Below are 14,914 nucleotides of genomic sequence, written 5' to 3' on the forward strand. Positions count from 1 at the left end.
TTTTTTTTGTTAATTGACGTTGTGATATAATTGTTGACTGCACATGAATTTAAAATAAAAAAAAAAACAAAATTTTATATTAATTGGTATAGTGATATAATTATTAATTTTATATTATAAAAGTCTTAAATAAATATATACAATTTAAGTATTATTGAAACTTTAATACATTTTAAGATTTGAAATCATAAAATGAACCAAATTTTTTGAAAGTATTGTTCATATTAGTTTATATTAATATTGATTTACATATGTTAGATATATATTTCAATTGGTTAATTTGAAAAATATAGCCGCAATTATAAAATTCACTATAAAATATAATATATTTGAATTTACTTATCCATCTAACCATATTACACAAATGTAAAATAAAATAACTACAAAAAGATATATTGTTTAATGTTACTAATTCAACTGACATTTTTTTCAATTAAGATATTGCAATGAATAATTAGGAATTGAATTTGTTAGAAGTCAAGCTGGAGAAAGAAAATAAAATAGAACTAAAGTATATAGTTTTAATTTGGGAAAATTTTTTAAAGTGAAATAAGGGAAAAGAATCTGGTAGTTAAAAAGAATAAAAAAAAAGGAAAATAGTAGGACCAAGGACTCGAACTGAGCTAAAAGAATAGACAGGATTGACTCAATTGCCAACTGAACTAAAAGATCTATTTAGTTATTACTGCTAACTAATCTATAAAAAGTATTATGGGGCACGTGCCCCATGTAGGTATCAGAAGCTACCACCTCTCCTGATCAATTGACTTACTATCGCACCTCTGTCTGTGCAGGACTCTGATTGAAAACGGTGTCAAACTGAGACACCGTTCCATTTTTTGTAATCATTGATGACAAGTCCCGTGACCAGGTATGAATATGCTCAGTTATAGAACTCTTGACATGAATCAATTCCACTATAGATTGTTCTCTAACAAAAACTAGCCATAGAAAGATAACGAGATATCTTGTGATCAAGGCAGCAAAGGTTTAACAAGAAATTAGCTAAACTGTAATACAAAATGTCTCCTCCATATAATTCCAATTGCGCCATAGCCAGTACTGTACGATACCCTTAAGGTAGAGTTCCAACTTCCAAAGTATATTAATACACTGAAAAAAAAACCTTCAAACAAGAACAGAAACTCAAAAGAAGCTTCATCGCCCGATTCTAGCAACCCGATTTCTCAACTTCCGATTATGTTTCTCCTGAAAGAATCAATCAAGGAACATATTATACAATTTGTGGCATTATGATTGGCTTTCTAGACAACCTTTATGCAGCTTAAACTACTCACTCAGGAACACAAACAAATATCGAAATTTCGAAGTTCCTATAGCTTTAAAGGTGGTTTCGTTTATTCATTAGTACCTGTTGAAATAAGAAAGCAGAGCTCGTCTCAACATCCGAAGCCAAGCTTTGGATCTTCGCCAACATCTTCTCATACATATCTTCAATCCCGCCAGTGAAACTCGCAGCTTCAGCTCCAACCAAACATTTCAAGTCTCCAACTTGTAACCCTTCAGCCAACGCATCGATCTCCTTCTGATCCTTCGCTGCTTGCTTCTTCGCACCCAAGGAACCCTCATCCCGATCCACGATCATGGCTGAGCTATCCAACTCGCAGATTAGCGGCGGAAATCCCGATTTCGGGCTAAACGAACCGTAATGGCCTCGAAACGCCGGTCCAATGTTGACTATACCAACGGATCTCGGTTCGAGCCGTTGTTTCGAGGATCGGAATTGGTACGCACGGTACTCGTGCGTGTGGATGCATTGATCAGTCGACGGCGTAGTGAGAAGGAAGAACACGCAGGAAGCCATGTTCGTCGATTTAGGGTTTTGCGAATCCTCGATCGGCAAGTGAAATTGAGACGAGAGAGACGAAGTGACGGCTGACTCTCTCATTGAGGGACGGTTAGCTGTTTTCCGGCGGGCGGAGAACCAGCCAATTAAGCGGTCCGGTGAGTCGACTCGGAGTGATTCGACTCGACGCGAGTTAACTCGGCCAAGCGGATCGTAGAATGAGACGGTCTTACCGGTGCAGACGAAGCTGGTAACGGTGGCGACAATTTGATCAGACGAGGCGAGCGAATCCGCCGGAGAGTCGTCGGAGAGATTAGAGGAGACGATGCGGTGGATTTGGCCGAAGATCAAGCCATCGACGTCACTGGGAGAGGAGGAAGCTCGTTGAATCAGCGACGCCAATATTGAACCCGAAATCTCGATTTTCTCAAGTGAGAGATCGTCCATGGCGACGACGAGAAAGAGCACAACGAAGGGGAAAATGTGACGTCACTGAAATCTCTCTGCAAATAAAAACAGCATCTTCTTCAGGACATGTTAAAGACGACGTGACGTTTCGCGTTTCAAAGAGAGGTTAGAGTGTCGTTTTGTTGTTAAAAAAACGGGATGAGTTTCCATATTCGAAGCCCGTTTATTCACTCATATAGGCCCAATTAAATAGAAAAAAAAAAAACATTTTTAATATGAAAGGTCAATGCAAAAACGTTTTGTTATAACTTATACGAAGCCGCCGAACCCTCCTCTCTCGTCTTCCCTATCACTTAGAACTTTGGGGAAAAGGAAGAGACAGAGGAATCCCAACAAGTGTGAACGTGATCCGGTTCTAGGTATGTTAGCTCTTGGTCATTTCTGCAGTTGTTTTCAGATTGTATGTCGAGGTTAAGTACTCTTCTCTGTGTCTTGTAGACTCGGAAGCAATGGTTTGTTATAGAGAACCCACAATGTATGATAATTTTCTGGCATCTCTCGGTTTATCGAACAAAGTTGTTACCCGTATGAAGAAAAGAAGGTAACTGTGTTGCCAAGTTTCAATCATTTAGTTGTAATTGTTGTTATTTTGCATTGATGTATGTGCACTCGTTAGTTATTTTGTATATTTGCATTTTTTTTTAACAGGCACATGGAGGAGGAAGGTAAAAGCGACACAGATATGATTCAAGGTATGCTTTTCCTTATCTTGTTGCCAGTTTCTCGTTACTCATCACGGTCCTTTTGGTTGTATTTGTTGCATTCATCGTTCTAAATCATACTTCTTATCTTGTCTTTGTTAAAGGGGGTGGTCAGGAAAGTCTCGGTGCTCTTACTAGGAACACAGAGCAGGAAAATCATAATCTTTATAATGAGGAAGAAGAAGGTTTTGAAACGGATGATGAGGAGCATGAGTTGTGTACCTATGGTCAATCTTCATCTACTAGTTCATTTAGAGAGCACCTAAGTCACATATTATCAACTGAAGAAGTAAATACTTTACCAAAAGGCAACTGGAAGTTTAAATGGGAAGCACCTGCCATTGGCATGCCAAATTGCACCTGGAAAGGAACTAGACCAAATTTTCTTCATGTATGTATTGTCTGCTTATAACATTGTCCAACAAAAAAAATATTGTTGCAGAGTTTGCCTTCCCTACACTTACGAATCACAACCCCCCCTTTTTTTTTTACAGGTTGCTCAGAGTGATCCAACTTATGGTCTCAAGCCTAAGTTATATAAGCACTGGCTTCAGTTATACGAGAAATCTGGAGGAAAAGATTTTGGCTCATCTAACAGAAGAAGATTCTTCTCCATTTGTATGTATCAATCACCCCTTTTTTATTTTCTTTTGGTCTTGTTATATATATATTTCTCATATTGACTTTATACTAGGCAATACCTACAGGTTTTTCAGTAACTATACATAAGTTTTTTACTACTACTTAGTATTTGATATTTTTCTAGGCAACAGCTATCTGGATATTTTTCATTCTAACAAGAAACCCTATTACAATGGAGGCCGTAGAGAAGACACCAGTCAAATGGACGCATACCTTATGCATTCTGTATGTGCATACTTTTTTTTTTTTTCTTTCTGTTGATTGCTTTTTCATTATTCCACTTGGCATTTTTCTCCGTTTTATTGAAGTTAGTTTGTCTTATTGCAGTTAAATCACATTTTTAGAACTAGAGATCTTGTCAAGAAGAATGAATGTAAAATTTCCAATCTTCCTGAAGAGGAAATTCTCTCTGATGATGGATTTAGAGACCAAGGATTTACTCGTCCAAAGGTGATGATCCCTTTTGTGATCAAATCTGTTGCTCCTCGCATTTGACAAAATTGGTCTTACATTTATTGTATGTGTATCCAGGTGCTGATTCTACTTCCATACAAGAGTATTGCTTTTCGTGCTGTGATGAGGCTCATTCAACTAACTCCAGAATCTCAGAGGGTATATACAAATTTTTTTCCGGCACACGTGGTGAATATCACTGATATTGTCTCAGTTACTGATTCTGAGTTGCCCTGTATACATTGGTTTCAGGTTAATGTAGAATACCTTGACCGGTTTAATAAGGAATTTGGATGTGATGTGAGCACATGGGAAAATGAAATATCAGAAAAACCTTCTGATTGGCAAGCCCTTATTGGTGATGGGAACGATGATGATGTCTTTATGATAGGCATTAAGCATACAAAGAAGAGTATTAGGCTGTATGGTGATTTCTATTCCTCGGACATGATTATTGCTTCACCCCTTGGGATAGTTACAGCCATTGGTAAAAAAGAAGATAAAAAGGAACAAGATGTTGATTATCTGTCCTCCATCGAGGTAATTTTTTGTTTATCATTGATGCCAACATGGATCAGTTACATTAGACTACCATTCGTCTGTTTCTTGTTGAAATTACTAATATTTCTTTCATTTACATTTGGATAGGTTTTGGTTATCGATCATGCAGATGTAATGTCTATGCAGAATTGGAAGCACGTTGATACAGCCGTCAAACAATTAAATAGATTGCCATCAAAACCACATAGTACCAACATCATGCGAGTCCGACCGTTGTATGTAGTTCTTTTTTCTAACTTGCAACTTATTCTCTCTAATAAGATGTATATGTCCCACTCCCCAACTATGTCAGAATCTCTCAGTAAAATCAGTCTTATGTTTAGGTATCTGGATGGACATGCACGGTTCTATCGGCAGTCAATATTTATAAGCTCTTATTTAACCGCAGGTTTTTTTTCACTTGTGGCAATTTTCCATTTTGTCTGTGCTTTTGCTATATATTTCCATAACCCCTGATTATGGTTAAGTTTTCAAACTCGTATCACTAACCCGGAGAATATTTCTTTGCAGAAATGGATTCTCTATTCAATCATCATTGCTTGAACTATAAAGGAAAGGTGGGTGTGGGATTTCTCTTTTGCGGGTATATTTTTGTTTCTTGCGTTATGAGGGTATTAGATAGATGATTGACGGGATGGCTAGGCCAGAGACTACTACCTACTACTACTGTAGTTTGAATTGAACTATTATGTCTCCTCCAAACCAAGATTGCAGTTTTTATATTAAAAATTTCCCATCACGCGATTAATTAGTTGAATCAATGCAGATGAAGCTGGAGTGTGCGTACGATGGTGTTCTTAAGGAAGTGTTGTGCAATGCCACTCAGGTATAATAAATATATCATCTTAGTTCGACATAAAAGTTGTAGTCATCTTATCTTTTTCGTCTTTGTTGCAGTTTTTTGAAAGATTTGATGCAACCTCCATGGTCCATGCTAACGATGCACGTTTTGAATATTTTACCAAAAAGGTCTAGTTTTGATTTGTTTAGTAACATACATGTTCATGGATAAAAAAATATATGACGGATGATATTGTGCATTGCCACATTTCATTGTTGAATTTTTGTTTCTGTACCATTAAAAGTAGTGTTACTACACAGATTATACTTTTAATGTTTTGTTTATAATTGCTAAATACTGATTGTCTTCTTCTTTTTGGTACAGGTGTTCCCAAGGATTAGAGATTCTGTTCAGGTACTCTATAATAAAAAGACAGCCTTGGTATCACGTAAATTTGGGAGCTTGATGTGTCGTATTTTTTTAATCATGTTTGTAGGGTGGAGTAATGATCTTTATCAATTCTTACTTCGAGTACTATATTATTGCAAAGTATCTGAAGTCGCAAGACGCCTCTTTCTGTTTTATTGATGAGTGAGACCATGTGTTCCCCTATTTTGAAGCATTGTGTTAATCCGGAATTGTTTAATTTGATTGGATGGTTTGTTAATCGTGACTCTCCACTTCTCAGAGATGCAAGCACAGAGGTTAAATCCCGTGCACGACAAGAGTTTTTTGACGGGAGCAAACAGATCATGCTTTACACTGAGAGAGCATACTTCTTTTGGGGATACAAGGTTTTCTTTTTCACCTTTTGTTTTAGGTTCTGATTAAATAACTATTTCTGATCAATGTCGGCTTCTCTGGTATCAGGTCCGCGGCATAAAGAAATTAATTTTTTATTCTCTGCCGGAGCGAAAGGAGTTTTACCCTCGGATAACGAACATGCTTGAAGAATCAGATGACATGGTGTCCACTGTGCTTTTTTCTCGTTATGATGTGCGCCAGGTAAGTCTTCTGATGGTTTTTTACACAATGAGAGAGTCATACCTTTGTCATTTTGTGTCCTCCATCGATTCAACTACTTACTAGTTCCTCAACTCTTAATTGGAAAATATTAAGCTTAGAGATCAGTATTTTGTTCTTCTCTTTGTATTAATTATTTTCCTATATAACAAACTCTTAATTGGTTTTGCTTGTCATTTTGTTTTCACTCTCGGTCTGATGCAAGTGTTGTTTATATGGATCCAATGTGATGTTTGTTTGCAGCTGAAAAGGATCGTCGGGAATGATAAAGGAAGTAGATTGATCAGTTCTGAGAGTAGCATCGTTGCTTTCCGTTAAGAAGGAGTGGAGACTGGAGAGTGATCAACGTGCCCATCCAAAGCTTTTTAATTTTGATTTTTTATATATTTAAATTTCTTTTTATTTTTATTTTTCAGTCAAGTGGAGGATTGAATATTTATTAATATATCACAAAATCATTACAAAGAGGAGAACAGGCAGAAAATGAAAGGATACAAAATTAAGCCAAACTATTACACACTAATAATATAAAGGCCACCAAACCGGATTCAACAAATCTATATCGATGATTTTTAAGCTTACTCTCTCAGGTAGCCAAACTGTCAAGACAAAAGAAACCGGATGATGGACTTGTAAAACCGTAAAACAGAGTTCTTGAAGAGGTAAAGAGTTAGAGAATATGAAAAGTTTGACGTTGAAAAATTGATTAGTTTCTCAATTAGATTATGAAAACTCGTTAGGTTAGTGCAGTCGACCCCTAACGTATCCGCCAAGATTTTATGAACATGGTTCGCGCCTCACATCACACGGTGATCTTTTTTCCCGGATAAACACTTGGCCTCCATTCAGTAGCTTTCGTAACAAGGTCTCGGGTTTCGTGATGAAGAGTAGCATGTCCATATACATCTCCAGCCTCTCACGGTGTTCGCATGGAAGAATCCAACTCTACTGTTTACTGCATCTTCAGAACATGTTAAAGACGACGTGGCGTTTCGCGTTTCAAAGAGTGGTTAGCGTGTCGTTTTGTTGTTTAAAAAACGGGATGAGTTTCCATATTCGAAGCTCGTTTATTCACGCACCTAAAGGCCCAATTAAATAGAGAAAAACATTTCAAAGGGAAAATATGAAAGGTCAATTAGTTCCTTAATCTTCTGCTTTGACGTAGCAACGGTGTTTACAAGTGTCGCCGTATTATTTTCTAGTTGCTAATTAAGAAGAGCTAATAGTTTTCTTGTTTTGCATATTACGAGGAACAAAACAACTCTTCACTTAGTTCGGAGTTTTGAAAGACAAGAGGAAAAAAACGAAGAAGATGGTGCATCCACTGGTTGATAGGGCCACAAGTGACATGCTCATTGGCCCTGATTGGGCCATGAACCTCGAGATATGTGACATGCTTAATCATGAGCCTGGGTACGACCTTCTTTCACTAAATATTTTTCTATGATCGGAAAATCCTCGATCTGGTCGATCAGAAACAATGTTGTAAAGGACAAATGGACAAATCGTAATAGTTGAACTTATGATGTCCTAAAGAGAATACATGCAATTCTTCTTTTTGATGTCTTACTAACAATAGTAGTGGTATTTTTTTTTTTCGTTAATCCTAACATGTTATACTAGATTTGTGTTGATCATTGAAGTTTTGGATGGTTTGCATTTAATTTGGTTTTGATTTTTCTTTTTTTTATTCTATATCATCGTTTTTGATATGTGAGTGTTTGTAGGCAAACAAGAGAGGTAGTGAGTGGCATCAAGAAGAGGCTTACTAGTAGGACTTCCAAGGTTCAGCTTTTGGCTCTTACAGTAAGTTCTATTCAATGAAATGTTCTTACATAATTGAAAACCAAACTTCACTTCAGTTTGATATGCAAACAACCAATATAGTCTTTAGATATTTACTTCTTCTTTTTTTTTTTCCTTTTTCAAATTAATTAAACATGTATTTTTGGGATTGTTACAATTGTAGTTACTAGAGACAATTATGAACAATTGTGGGGAACTTATTCATATGCAAGTTGCAGAGAAGGATATACTTCATAAGATGGTGAAGATGGCGAAAAAGAAGGTCAGGATATTATATGATTCTTTTTTTTTTAACTATTATTTCATCTATGATCATTTTTGTGTCACACCAAACTTATCATGTTGTTTTTGTAAAAATTGTAGCCTAACATCCAAGTGAGGGAGAAGATATTGATACTTATAGATACTTGGCAAGAGAGCTTTTCAGGCCCACAAGGAAGACATCCACAATATTATGCAGCATACCAAGAACTGTTGGTATGTTTCATTTTTGCTGTAATAATGCATAGTTCGCATTTTAGGATTTCATTTATTTTTCTTTATCTATTTGCAGCGGGCAGGAACTGTATTCCCTCAAAGACCTCATACCACACTCAGTTCAGGACAAACTGGTCCTTCGATAACGTACCCTCAGAGTTCTCGTAATGCTAGACAAGCAGCTACTGATACTTCAGCAGAGTCAGAATTTCCAACTTTGAGGTGTTTATCTTGATATTTATTTGCCCACTGTTTTCTAGGAATATTGAAAATAAAAAGATTGATAAAATAGCATTGCTTGGTTGAAGTTTGACAGAAATTCAAAATGCTAGAGGAATTATGGATGTCTTAGCTGAAATGATGAACGCAATAGATAAAAACAACAAAGAGGTATATCTTTAACATCCAATTTCTGAAAAGACGGTATGTAACATTTTGGTAAACATTATATTGGTGTCACCTTTGCAGGGGCTTAAACAAGAGGTTCTTGTAGATCTCGTTGGCCAATGTCGCACCTATAAGCAAAGAGTAGTACACCTTGTAAACTCGACATCGTAAAGATCTAAAACTTAAACTTCAAACTTGTGTTTTGACATTCTAACAATTATGACGAATACATTGATTACTATATACGTTTTTGGTTCATGTGTCAGAGATGAATCATTGCTTTGCCAAGGCTTAGCCTTAAATGACGATTTGCAGCGCCTACTTGCAAAGCACGAATCCATCGCCTCTGGAAACAGTTTGATAGAAAAGGAAGATAAATCTAAAAAGGAAGTTCCTAAGGACACAACTCAGATCATAGATGTTGGTTCAAGGTAAGAAACAGCTCTCGTTATTTCGGTTCATGACTAAGTTTGACTATGACATTCTAAAATATATAAAATTTCTTTTGCAGTGAAACCAAAGCTTGTAGTGTTGTGGCTTCTGCAACAAATGGTCCAAAAATAGACCTTCTAAGTGGTGATGACTTTGAGACTCCAAATGCAGAAAACTCATTAGCTATTGTTCCTCTCGGACCTCCACAACCAAGTAGTCCCGTAGCAACGCCAGATAACTCCATCGTCTTAATCGATATGTTATCAGATAACAACTGCGAAAGCTCTACTCCAACTTCGAATCCACACGCACAGAATCAGATGGTGCAACAACATCACTCAAATGGATTTGGACCAGCTGGCCATCAAGAGCAACCTTTTTATGGACAAGGGTCATCTGGTCCTGTTTGGAATCTCCAAATTACCCAACAACACCAACAACCATCTTCTCCTGCCTACGGAAACCAACCCTTTTCGCCTAGCTTTAGCCCGCCCGCCTCTCCTCACTATGGTATTACTTTTGGACTGATATTGGTACCTACATAGAACTCCGACTAATTAACATACTAACTTATTTTCTCTGTTGTCATATGGTCTTATTATAAGGTGGACAAAACAACAATGTTCTAGCACTACCCCCACCACCATGGGAAGCTCAATCTCCAAGCTCGAGCCCTCAATACTCTCCTACTCATCCAATGCAAGTGACTCAAGTGGTCATCACCACACACAGTCATCAACCCTTCGGTTACAACCCTCAAGGTGGCTCTCCTCATCCCCCGAACAACAACAACAACAACTTGTTCGGAATGTTCCTCCCTCCAATGACAGGAGGCCACATGCCACCCTTTGGCCACAACCCAAACGTCATAAACAACAATTACAATCCCGCCATGTACGGAGGAGGCTACGGAGGAGGAGGACAAGCTCAGCCACCACAACAGTATCTTCTAGAACAACAAATGTACGGCATGTCTCTTCAAGACAATGGAAACAACAACAATACAAACCCTTACCAAGTTTCTTCTCATCATCAACAACAGCCTTTGGCTCTTAACCATCCACCAATGATGAAGCCTATGAATAAGAAACCAGAAGACAAGTTGTTTGGTGATCTTGTTGAACTCTCCAAATTCAAGAAACCCACTTCAGGACGAGCTGGTAGTATGTAACATTTTACACCACAATTTTTTTTATTTACTTCAAAATTAGAGATTTCAAAAATGTTTTGACTTTTTTTTTTTTTTGGTCTATTGACTTTTGAAATAAATATCAAAACTATTAATCTTTTTGTCGCCGCCAAATTAAAATTGAGAAATTCTCACTTCGTCTTCTTCAATGGAGGAAGACGATTCGAACTCGATCTCTGCTGAATCAATCTCTCTCGACACTCTAGCTTCAATTAGATCACTCATTATCAACGCCGACACTTCCGACTCTATAATTTCCTCGGTGTTCGATTTCCTTACTGGTCTTCTGAGTCGAGGAGACTCGCCGATTCTTCACCACATCCTCAAGCTACTCTCCGATCTTGCCTTCCGGCGAAAGGAATTAGCGCCACAGATCTTCGACTCGGTCCTTTCCAACTTACTCCGCCTTCAAAACTCCGCCGCCGCCGTGGAATCGCTTGCTGTGCTGGCGTCGTTATCCGAGAGATACCCTAGCATCGCCGCCACCGCGAATTCCAAAATCGACGGCGAGGTATTTGCGTCGATTTGTCTCGGAGCACCTATATCGTCTCGGCTGTGGCTACTTAGGAACGCGGAGAGGTTCAATGTCCCGTCGTCCGTACTTTTCACCTTGTTTTTAGGGTTTACCAAGGATCCGTATCCTTATATTCGAAAACTAGCTCTGGATGGACTGATTAGTGTATGTAAGGCTGGTGATTTGAATCACGCTCATGCCGTGGAAGGTTGCTATACTCGTGCTGTTGAGCTTCTAGGCGATGCTGAAGATAGCGTCAGATCTTCTGCAGTTCGTGCAGTAAGTTTCTCTTTGATTTGATGAAATTGCGGTTGAAAGAATTGTTATAAGCTAATGATCGGATCATATCTAATTGGGGAGTTGGCAACTTTTTGAATGTTCAGGTCAGTGTGTGGGGCAAAGTGATGATTGCTTCCAAGGAAGAAGAGGTGGACAGAAGAGAATGTACAGATGCTGTGTTTCTCCAGGTAACTAGCTCCTCTTTAGCTTGTGTAGCATTTGAAGTCTCGTCTTTGGAGCTGTCTTATACCTAGCTACGAATTGATACAATGACTAGTCAGTTTTGTGATATCCACAATATGAAATAACATGCTGAAGTTTGAAATTGTATTTGCAAACGAGCTTAAATAACCAAATGTCTGATGTTTTCTTATAAACATGCTTTCAGCTTTGTTCTATCGTGAGAGATATGAGCGTAGACGTGAGGGTTGAGGTCTTCAGGGGATTTGGGATTATAGGAACTGCATCAGAAAGCATTATATTGCAAACAATTTCTAAAAAAGTATTGGGAGCCAGGAAAGGGAAGAAACCGCAGAATCATCTTTCGAATGTATCAGCTGATGTCGCTGCTGCAGCTGGAATTTTCATCCATGGTTTTGAAGATGAATTCTACGAGGTATCCTTATAAGAAAATTCCTTTTTCGTTTTGTTATGGTGCCTTTATGTGCAATCCTGTTAAGTAAGTTCTGTAGACAAGAATTTAGTTGAGTTTTTATTGTTTCTGGCACTTTTATAAACAGCATTTCTATGCATCATTTTTGAAGGTACGGGAAGCTGCGGTTGACTCCTTCCACTCCCTCTCAGTAAATTCTATCAAATTCCCAGATGAAGCTGTTTACCTATTGATGGATATGTTATACGATGATTATATGGTTGTCAAGTTGAAAGCTTTAGATGCATTGCATCATATAGCAGACTTGGGGGACCTGAAGATACAGGAAACTTATATGCCCGCCGTAAGTCACCATATCTTCTGCCTTTTTATTTCTTTCTATTGTAATGAGTAGGCAAACAGCTTATGAGAATGCAGATGCAATACTTCTCTTGCTATACTTCATAAGTTTGGTATGTTGTCTCGTGTGGTCCAGGTTTTATGCATATAACCAACCTCGTATGAGTTTAGGCCCACTGAAGTAGCTCCATAATTCTTTGCACTCTAGGGCCTAATGCTTAACGAGACAATAAGTGATTTGGTACTAAACTAGCCTCGCTGCCACTGACTCCATGATTGTCACGTGGTTCTATTTGGCTATATCTTTGCTACGAGTTTTGATAAAGACCTTCTACTTGACTTTGCAGTTTTTGGAAGCTATTGTTGATACTTCTGAGAACATAAGAGTTGAGGCTAGAAACATTCTTAAACTGGCAAAGCTGCCTGATTTGAAGCTGGTCGACAAATGTGTTAATGGTGTCCTTAAAAGTTTAGAGATGTATCCACAGGTTGGTACAGTTATCTACAGAGATGAAGTAGCTTCTGATTTCATCAATTCTTTCTTTTTCTTTTTCTTCTTCTGAACCTTAATTTTCTTGCTATTTCATCCTAGGACGAACCTAATACCTTGTCTGCCCTGTTCCATTTTGGACAAAACCACGCGAAGTTCTTAGCCAGTCTGGTTAAGAGATTTAGTGAACAGGTAAACGAGAAACTATTTATCACTCTTTTTTTGTTAACTATAGGCATATGAATTATTTTCTTTGCTTACTCTTGCATACTCTCCAGTTAGGGACAGCTTCCGGAAATAAATCTGAATTCAACAGCCGACACTTATCTGCATCTCTTATGCTGATAATCTCAGCCCCTCTCTCAAACAAACAAAGCATCACCTCCATACCACCCCTGGCTTTTTCATATTCACTTGCAATGCTGGGGAAATTCTCTCGTGGACTTCATGAGATGATGGACCAGGATACGCTTTTGGCTTACTTGACTCATTGCACTATTCTTTCTGCTTCTTCGGGTACAGAATTCAACAAAGGAGATATATTTTTTCATGCATATAGGCACGGTGATGCAGATTTTGCTGGAAACCCTGTCTTACTACCAAGCAAAGATATATCTAATGAGAGTAATCAAGCACTCAAGTTTGTTAACTATATACTGTTGAAAATAAAGGCTGCCTGGTTGTTATCACAATCAGGGTGCTCGAAAGAAGCACTCCGAGCGTTGAGGTTTTACAGCTTACAATCTATTAAAATTCCAGCCTCTGAATCATTGTTTCAGGTGTACCCTATCTAATGTGTTTCTTGTCTTCTTGTCCAGGGCTTGCAAACAGGAGTTAGCAATTTTGACAGCCGATTCTTCAATCTCCATTGGTGCATTGCAATTTACGTGTCAGTACATTCACGTAATAGAACTTCTCGCTCAAGTATGCTCTCATTTCGAATACCCAAGACACATCAGCACGTGTAGATCTGTAGAACCGGAAATACTGATGGAAGAGGTAGAGATCAAACTGATGGAGATAAGGTGTAGATTCACAGGCTTGTCTATGGAGGTGTCGTTAGTAATGGAGCTAGTAATTTTTGGTTGCTTGTTAAGGCTATATAGATTTGAGACTTGCTGCCGCCTTAGCTGCATGGAGAAGCTAACTTCAACGATATCTAAATTAGAGCTCCACCATGAACAACAATGCACCAAACCATCAGATTTTCTAACTGAAACTAAGAAGTCATTGCTAGAGATTGGGAGCTCTGCTGATATAAATTGCTGTAGACTGCTTCATCTCATCAAGATATTTAGTTGCTTCTCTCCGGAACAGTTTACGTTCTCTAGTAATCTGCAGTGTGTGAGCGCAGAGCTAGAGGTTCCTGGTAATGGTCCTTACAGTCCGATTTCGTTTTTGCCTGGTCTCCCAGTGGCTATTCAGTGTGAGATCACGCTGCTTAATGTGCCAAGGGATACCTGTTTGTGGCTGAGAATATCCAGAAGCGATGAAACTTGCCAGTTTCTGTACGTGGATCCAAACCTCTACAATGGAGATGCGAGAGAGAAGAAGTTCATGTTTAATGCAGTAACTTACATTACCCCGAGGGCTGTTATGTTCACATTGCGGGTCTCAATAGGCATAGAGTGTTTGTCTGAAGACATTTGTTACAGAAAAGGGCGTCATGGTCCCAAGCATCCAGTGGCCTATCTGTGTAAGGAAAGAGAAGTTCACCTTAACCTTGTTTCAAGAACCTAATGACAAACAGTTGACATGTTGTGAATTATGCAAAAGTTAGAGATTCTTCATTCTTGTTTTGAGAAACTGATCAGTGTGGGATAACTATACACTGCTAACTGTTAAAGCTAAAGTATATGCGTTAGTATTCCAACAATATAACCAGAATTCAAATGGGAAGAATGTAGTATAATATATCTTCAGCTATCACCTCAAGATTCAATGTCCAGTCT

At 38.2% G+C, this 14,914-nt stretch overlaps 4 protein-coding genes across 8 annotated transcripts; 3 read left to right on the forward strand and 1 right to left on the reverse strand.

Annotated features, from left to right (window-relative positions):
- Window positions 1-887: 887 nt before the first annotated feature.
- On the reverse strand, window positions 888-2,286 carry LOC104745031 (uncharacterized). The gene is made up of 2 exons (XM_010466190.3): window positions 1,373-2,286; window positions 888-1,209 (listed from the first exon to the last, which is right to left on the reverse strand). Exons 1-2 carry the CDS (start codon window positions 2,252-2,254, stop codon window positions 1,159-1,161), a joined length of 933 nt encoding a protein of 310 aa, XP_010464492.1. The 5' UTR covers window positions 2,255-2,286; the 3' UTR covers window positions 888-1,158.
- Window positions 1,135-6,901, forward strand: LOC104745030 (protein NUCLEOLAR FACTOR 1). 3 transcript variants are annotated; one of them, XM_087488023.1, is made up of 20 exons: window positions 1,135-2,380; window positions 2,498-2,634; window positions 2,714-2,816; window positions 2,924-2,967; window positions 3,081-3,367; window positions 3,471-3,594; window positions 3,750-3,843; window positions 3,946-4,068; window positions 4,150-4,230; window positions 4,324-4,611; window positions 4,720-4,847; window positions 4,956-5,020; window positions 5,143-5,189; window positions 5,399-5,458; window positions 5,530-5,601; window positions 5,798-5,827; window positions 5,910-6,004; window positions 6,102-6,207; window positions 6,284-6,418; window positions 6,680-6,901. In XM_087488023.1, exons 7-20 carry the CDS (start codon window positions 3,820-3,822, stop codon window positions 6,752-6,754), a joined length of 1,329 nt encoding a protein of 442 aa, XP_087344149.1. In that variant the 5' UTR covers window positions 1,135-2,380; window positions 2,498-2,634; window positions 2,714-2,816; window positions 2,924-2,967; window positions 3,081-3,367; window positions 3,471-3,594; window positions 3,750-3,819; the 3' UTR covers window positions 6,755-6,901. The 3 variants fall into 3 exon arrangements, with proteins under 3 accessions (XP_087344149.1, XP_087344148.1, XP_010464491.1); XM_087488022.1 differs by having other exon boundaries at window positions 1,371-2,380; window positions 3,743-3,843; XM_010466189.3 differs by lacking the exon at window positions 1,135-2,380 and having other exon boundaries at window positions 2,483-2,634; window positions 3,743-3,843.
- A 767-nt stretch (window positions 6,902-7,668) lies between these two features.
- LOC104745032 (TOM1-like protein 8) lies at window positions 7,669-10,826 on the forward strand. Of its 2 annotated transcripts, none has more exons than XM_010466191.3 (10): window positions 7,669-7,849; window positions 8,164-8,242; window positions 8,406-8,504; window positions 8,606-8,719; window positions 8,796-8,941; window positions 9,028-9,109; window positions 9,188-9,273; window positions 9,373-9,537; window positions 9,618-10,048; window positions 10,144-10,826. In XM_010466191.3, the coding sequence occupies exons 1-10, from the start codon at window positions 7,749-7,751 to the stop codon at window positions 10,707-10,709; spliced, it is 1,869 nt and encodes a 622-aa protein (XP_010464493.1). In that variant the 5' UTR covers window positions 7,669-7,748; the 3' UTR covers window positions 10,710-10,826. The 2 variants fall into 2 exon arrangements, with proteins under 2 accessions (XP_010464493.1, XP_010464494.1); XM_010466192.2 differs by lacking the exon at window positions 7,669-7,849 and adding an exon at window positions 7,882-8,020.
- A 2-nt stretch (window positions 10,827-10,828) lies between these two features.
- Window positions 10,829-14,838, forward strand: LOC104745035 (protein SIEL). Of its 2 annotated transcripts, XM_087488020.1 has the most exons (8): window positions 10,829-11,520; window positions 11,625-11,708; window positions 11,909-12,136; window positions 12,285-12,476; window positions 12,820-12,960; window positions 13,065-13,154; window positions 13,241-13,689; window positions 13,781-14,838. In XM_087488020.1, the coding sequence occupies exons 1-8, from the start codon at window positions 10,876-10,878 to the stop codon at window positions 14,700-14,702; spliced, it is 2,751 nt and encodes a 916-aa protein (XP_087344146.1). In that variant the 5' UTR covers window positions 10,829-10,875; the 3' UTR covers window positions 14,703-14,838. The 2 variants fall into 2 exon arrangements, with proteins under 2 accessions (XP_087344146.1, XP_087344147.1); XM_087488021.1 differs by lacking the exons at window positions 10,829-11,520; window positions 11,625-11,708; window positions 11,909-12,136 and adding an exon at window positions 12,609-12,713 and having other exon boundaries at window positions 12,339-12,476.
- Window positions 14,839-14,914: the final 76 nt, after the last annotated feature.

The sequence above is a fragment of the Camelina sativa genome, chromosome 15, assembly GCF_030686135.1.
Source record: "Camelina sativa cultivar CO46 ecotype springtype chromosome 15, ASM3068613v1".
Classification (NCBI taxonomy): Eukaryota; Viridiplantae; Streptophyta; class Magnoliopsida; order Brassicales; family Brassicaceae; genus Camelina; species Camelina sativa.

What these genes read in the sequence shown, in the direction of transcription:
- LOC104745031 (XM_010466190.3), bottom strand. Translation starts at nt 2,254, where the DNA reads ATGGACGATCTCTCACTTGAGAAAATCGAGATTTCGGGTTCAATATTG. An exon ending in CTGCTTTCTTATTTCAACAG is followed by an intron (nt 1,210 to 1,372) that starts GTACTAATGAAT and finishes TGATTCTTTCAG; the next exon opens with GAGAAACATAATCGGAAGTT.
- LOC104745030 (XM_087488022.1), top strand. Translation starts at nt 2,502, where the DNA reads ATGCAAAAACGTTTTGTTATAACTTATACGAAGCCGCCGAACCCTCCT. An exon ending in AAGCTCTTATTTAACCGCAG is followed by an intron (nt 5,021 to 5,142) that starts GTTTTTTTTCAC and finishes ATTTCTTTGCAG; the next exon opens with AAATGGATTCTCTATTCAAT. An exon ending in CTCGTTATGATGTGCGCCAG is followed by an intron (nt 6,419 to 6,679) that starts GTAAGTCTTCTG and finishes GTTTGTTTGCAG; the next exon opens with CTGAAAAGGATCGTCGGGAA.
- LOC104745032 (XM_010466191.3), top strand. Translation starts at nt 7,749, where the DNA reads ATGGTGCATCCACTGGTTGATAGGGCCACAAGTGACATGCTCATTGGC. An exon ending in TGAAGATGGCGAAAAAGAAG is followed by an intron (nt 8,505 to 8,605) that starts GTCAGGATATTA and finishes TAAAAATTGTAG; the next exon opens with CCTAACATCCAAGTGAGGGA. An exon ending in TCAGAATTTCCAACTTTGAG is followed by an intron (nt 8,942 to 9,027) that starts GTGTTTATCTTG and finishes GCTTGGTTGAAG; the next exon opens with TTTGACAGAAATTCAAAATG.
- LOC104745035 (XM_087488020.1), top strand. Translation starts at nt 10,876, where the DNA reads ATGGAGGAAGACGATTCGAACTCGATCTCTGCTGAATCAATCTCTCTC. An exon ending in CAGATGCTGTGTTTCTCCAG is followed by an intron (nt 11,709 to 11,908) that starts GTAACTAGCTCC and finishes ACATGCTTTCAG; the next exon opens with CTTTGTTCTATCGTGAGAGA. An exon ending in TTGAAGATGAATTCTACGAG is followed by an intron (nt 12,137 to 12,284) that starts GTATCCTTATAA and finishes TCATTTTTGAAG; the next exon opens with GTACGGGAAGCTGCGGTTGA.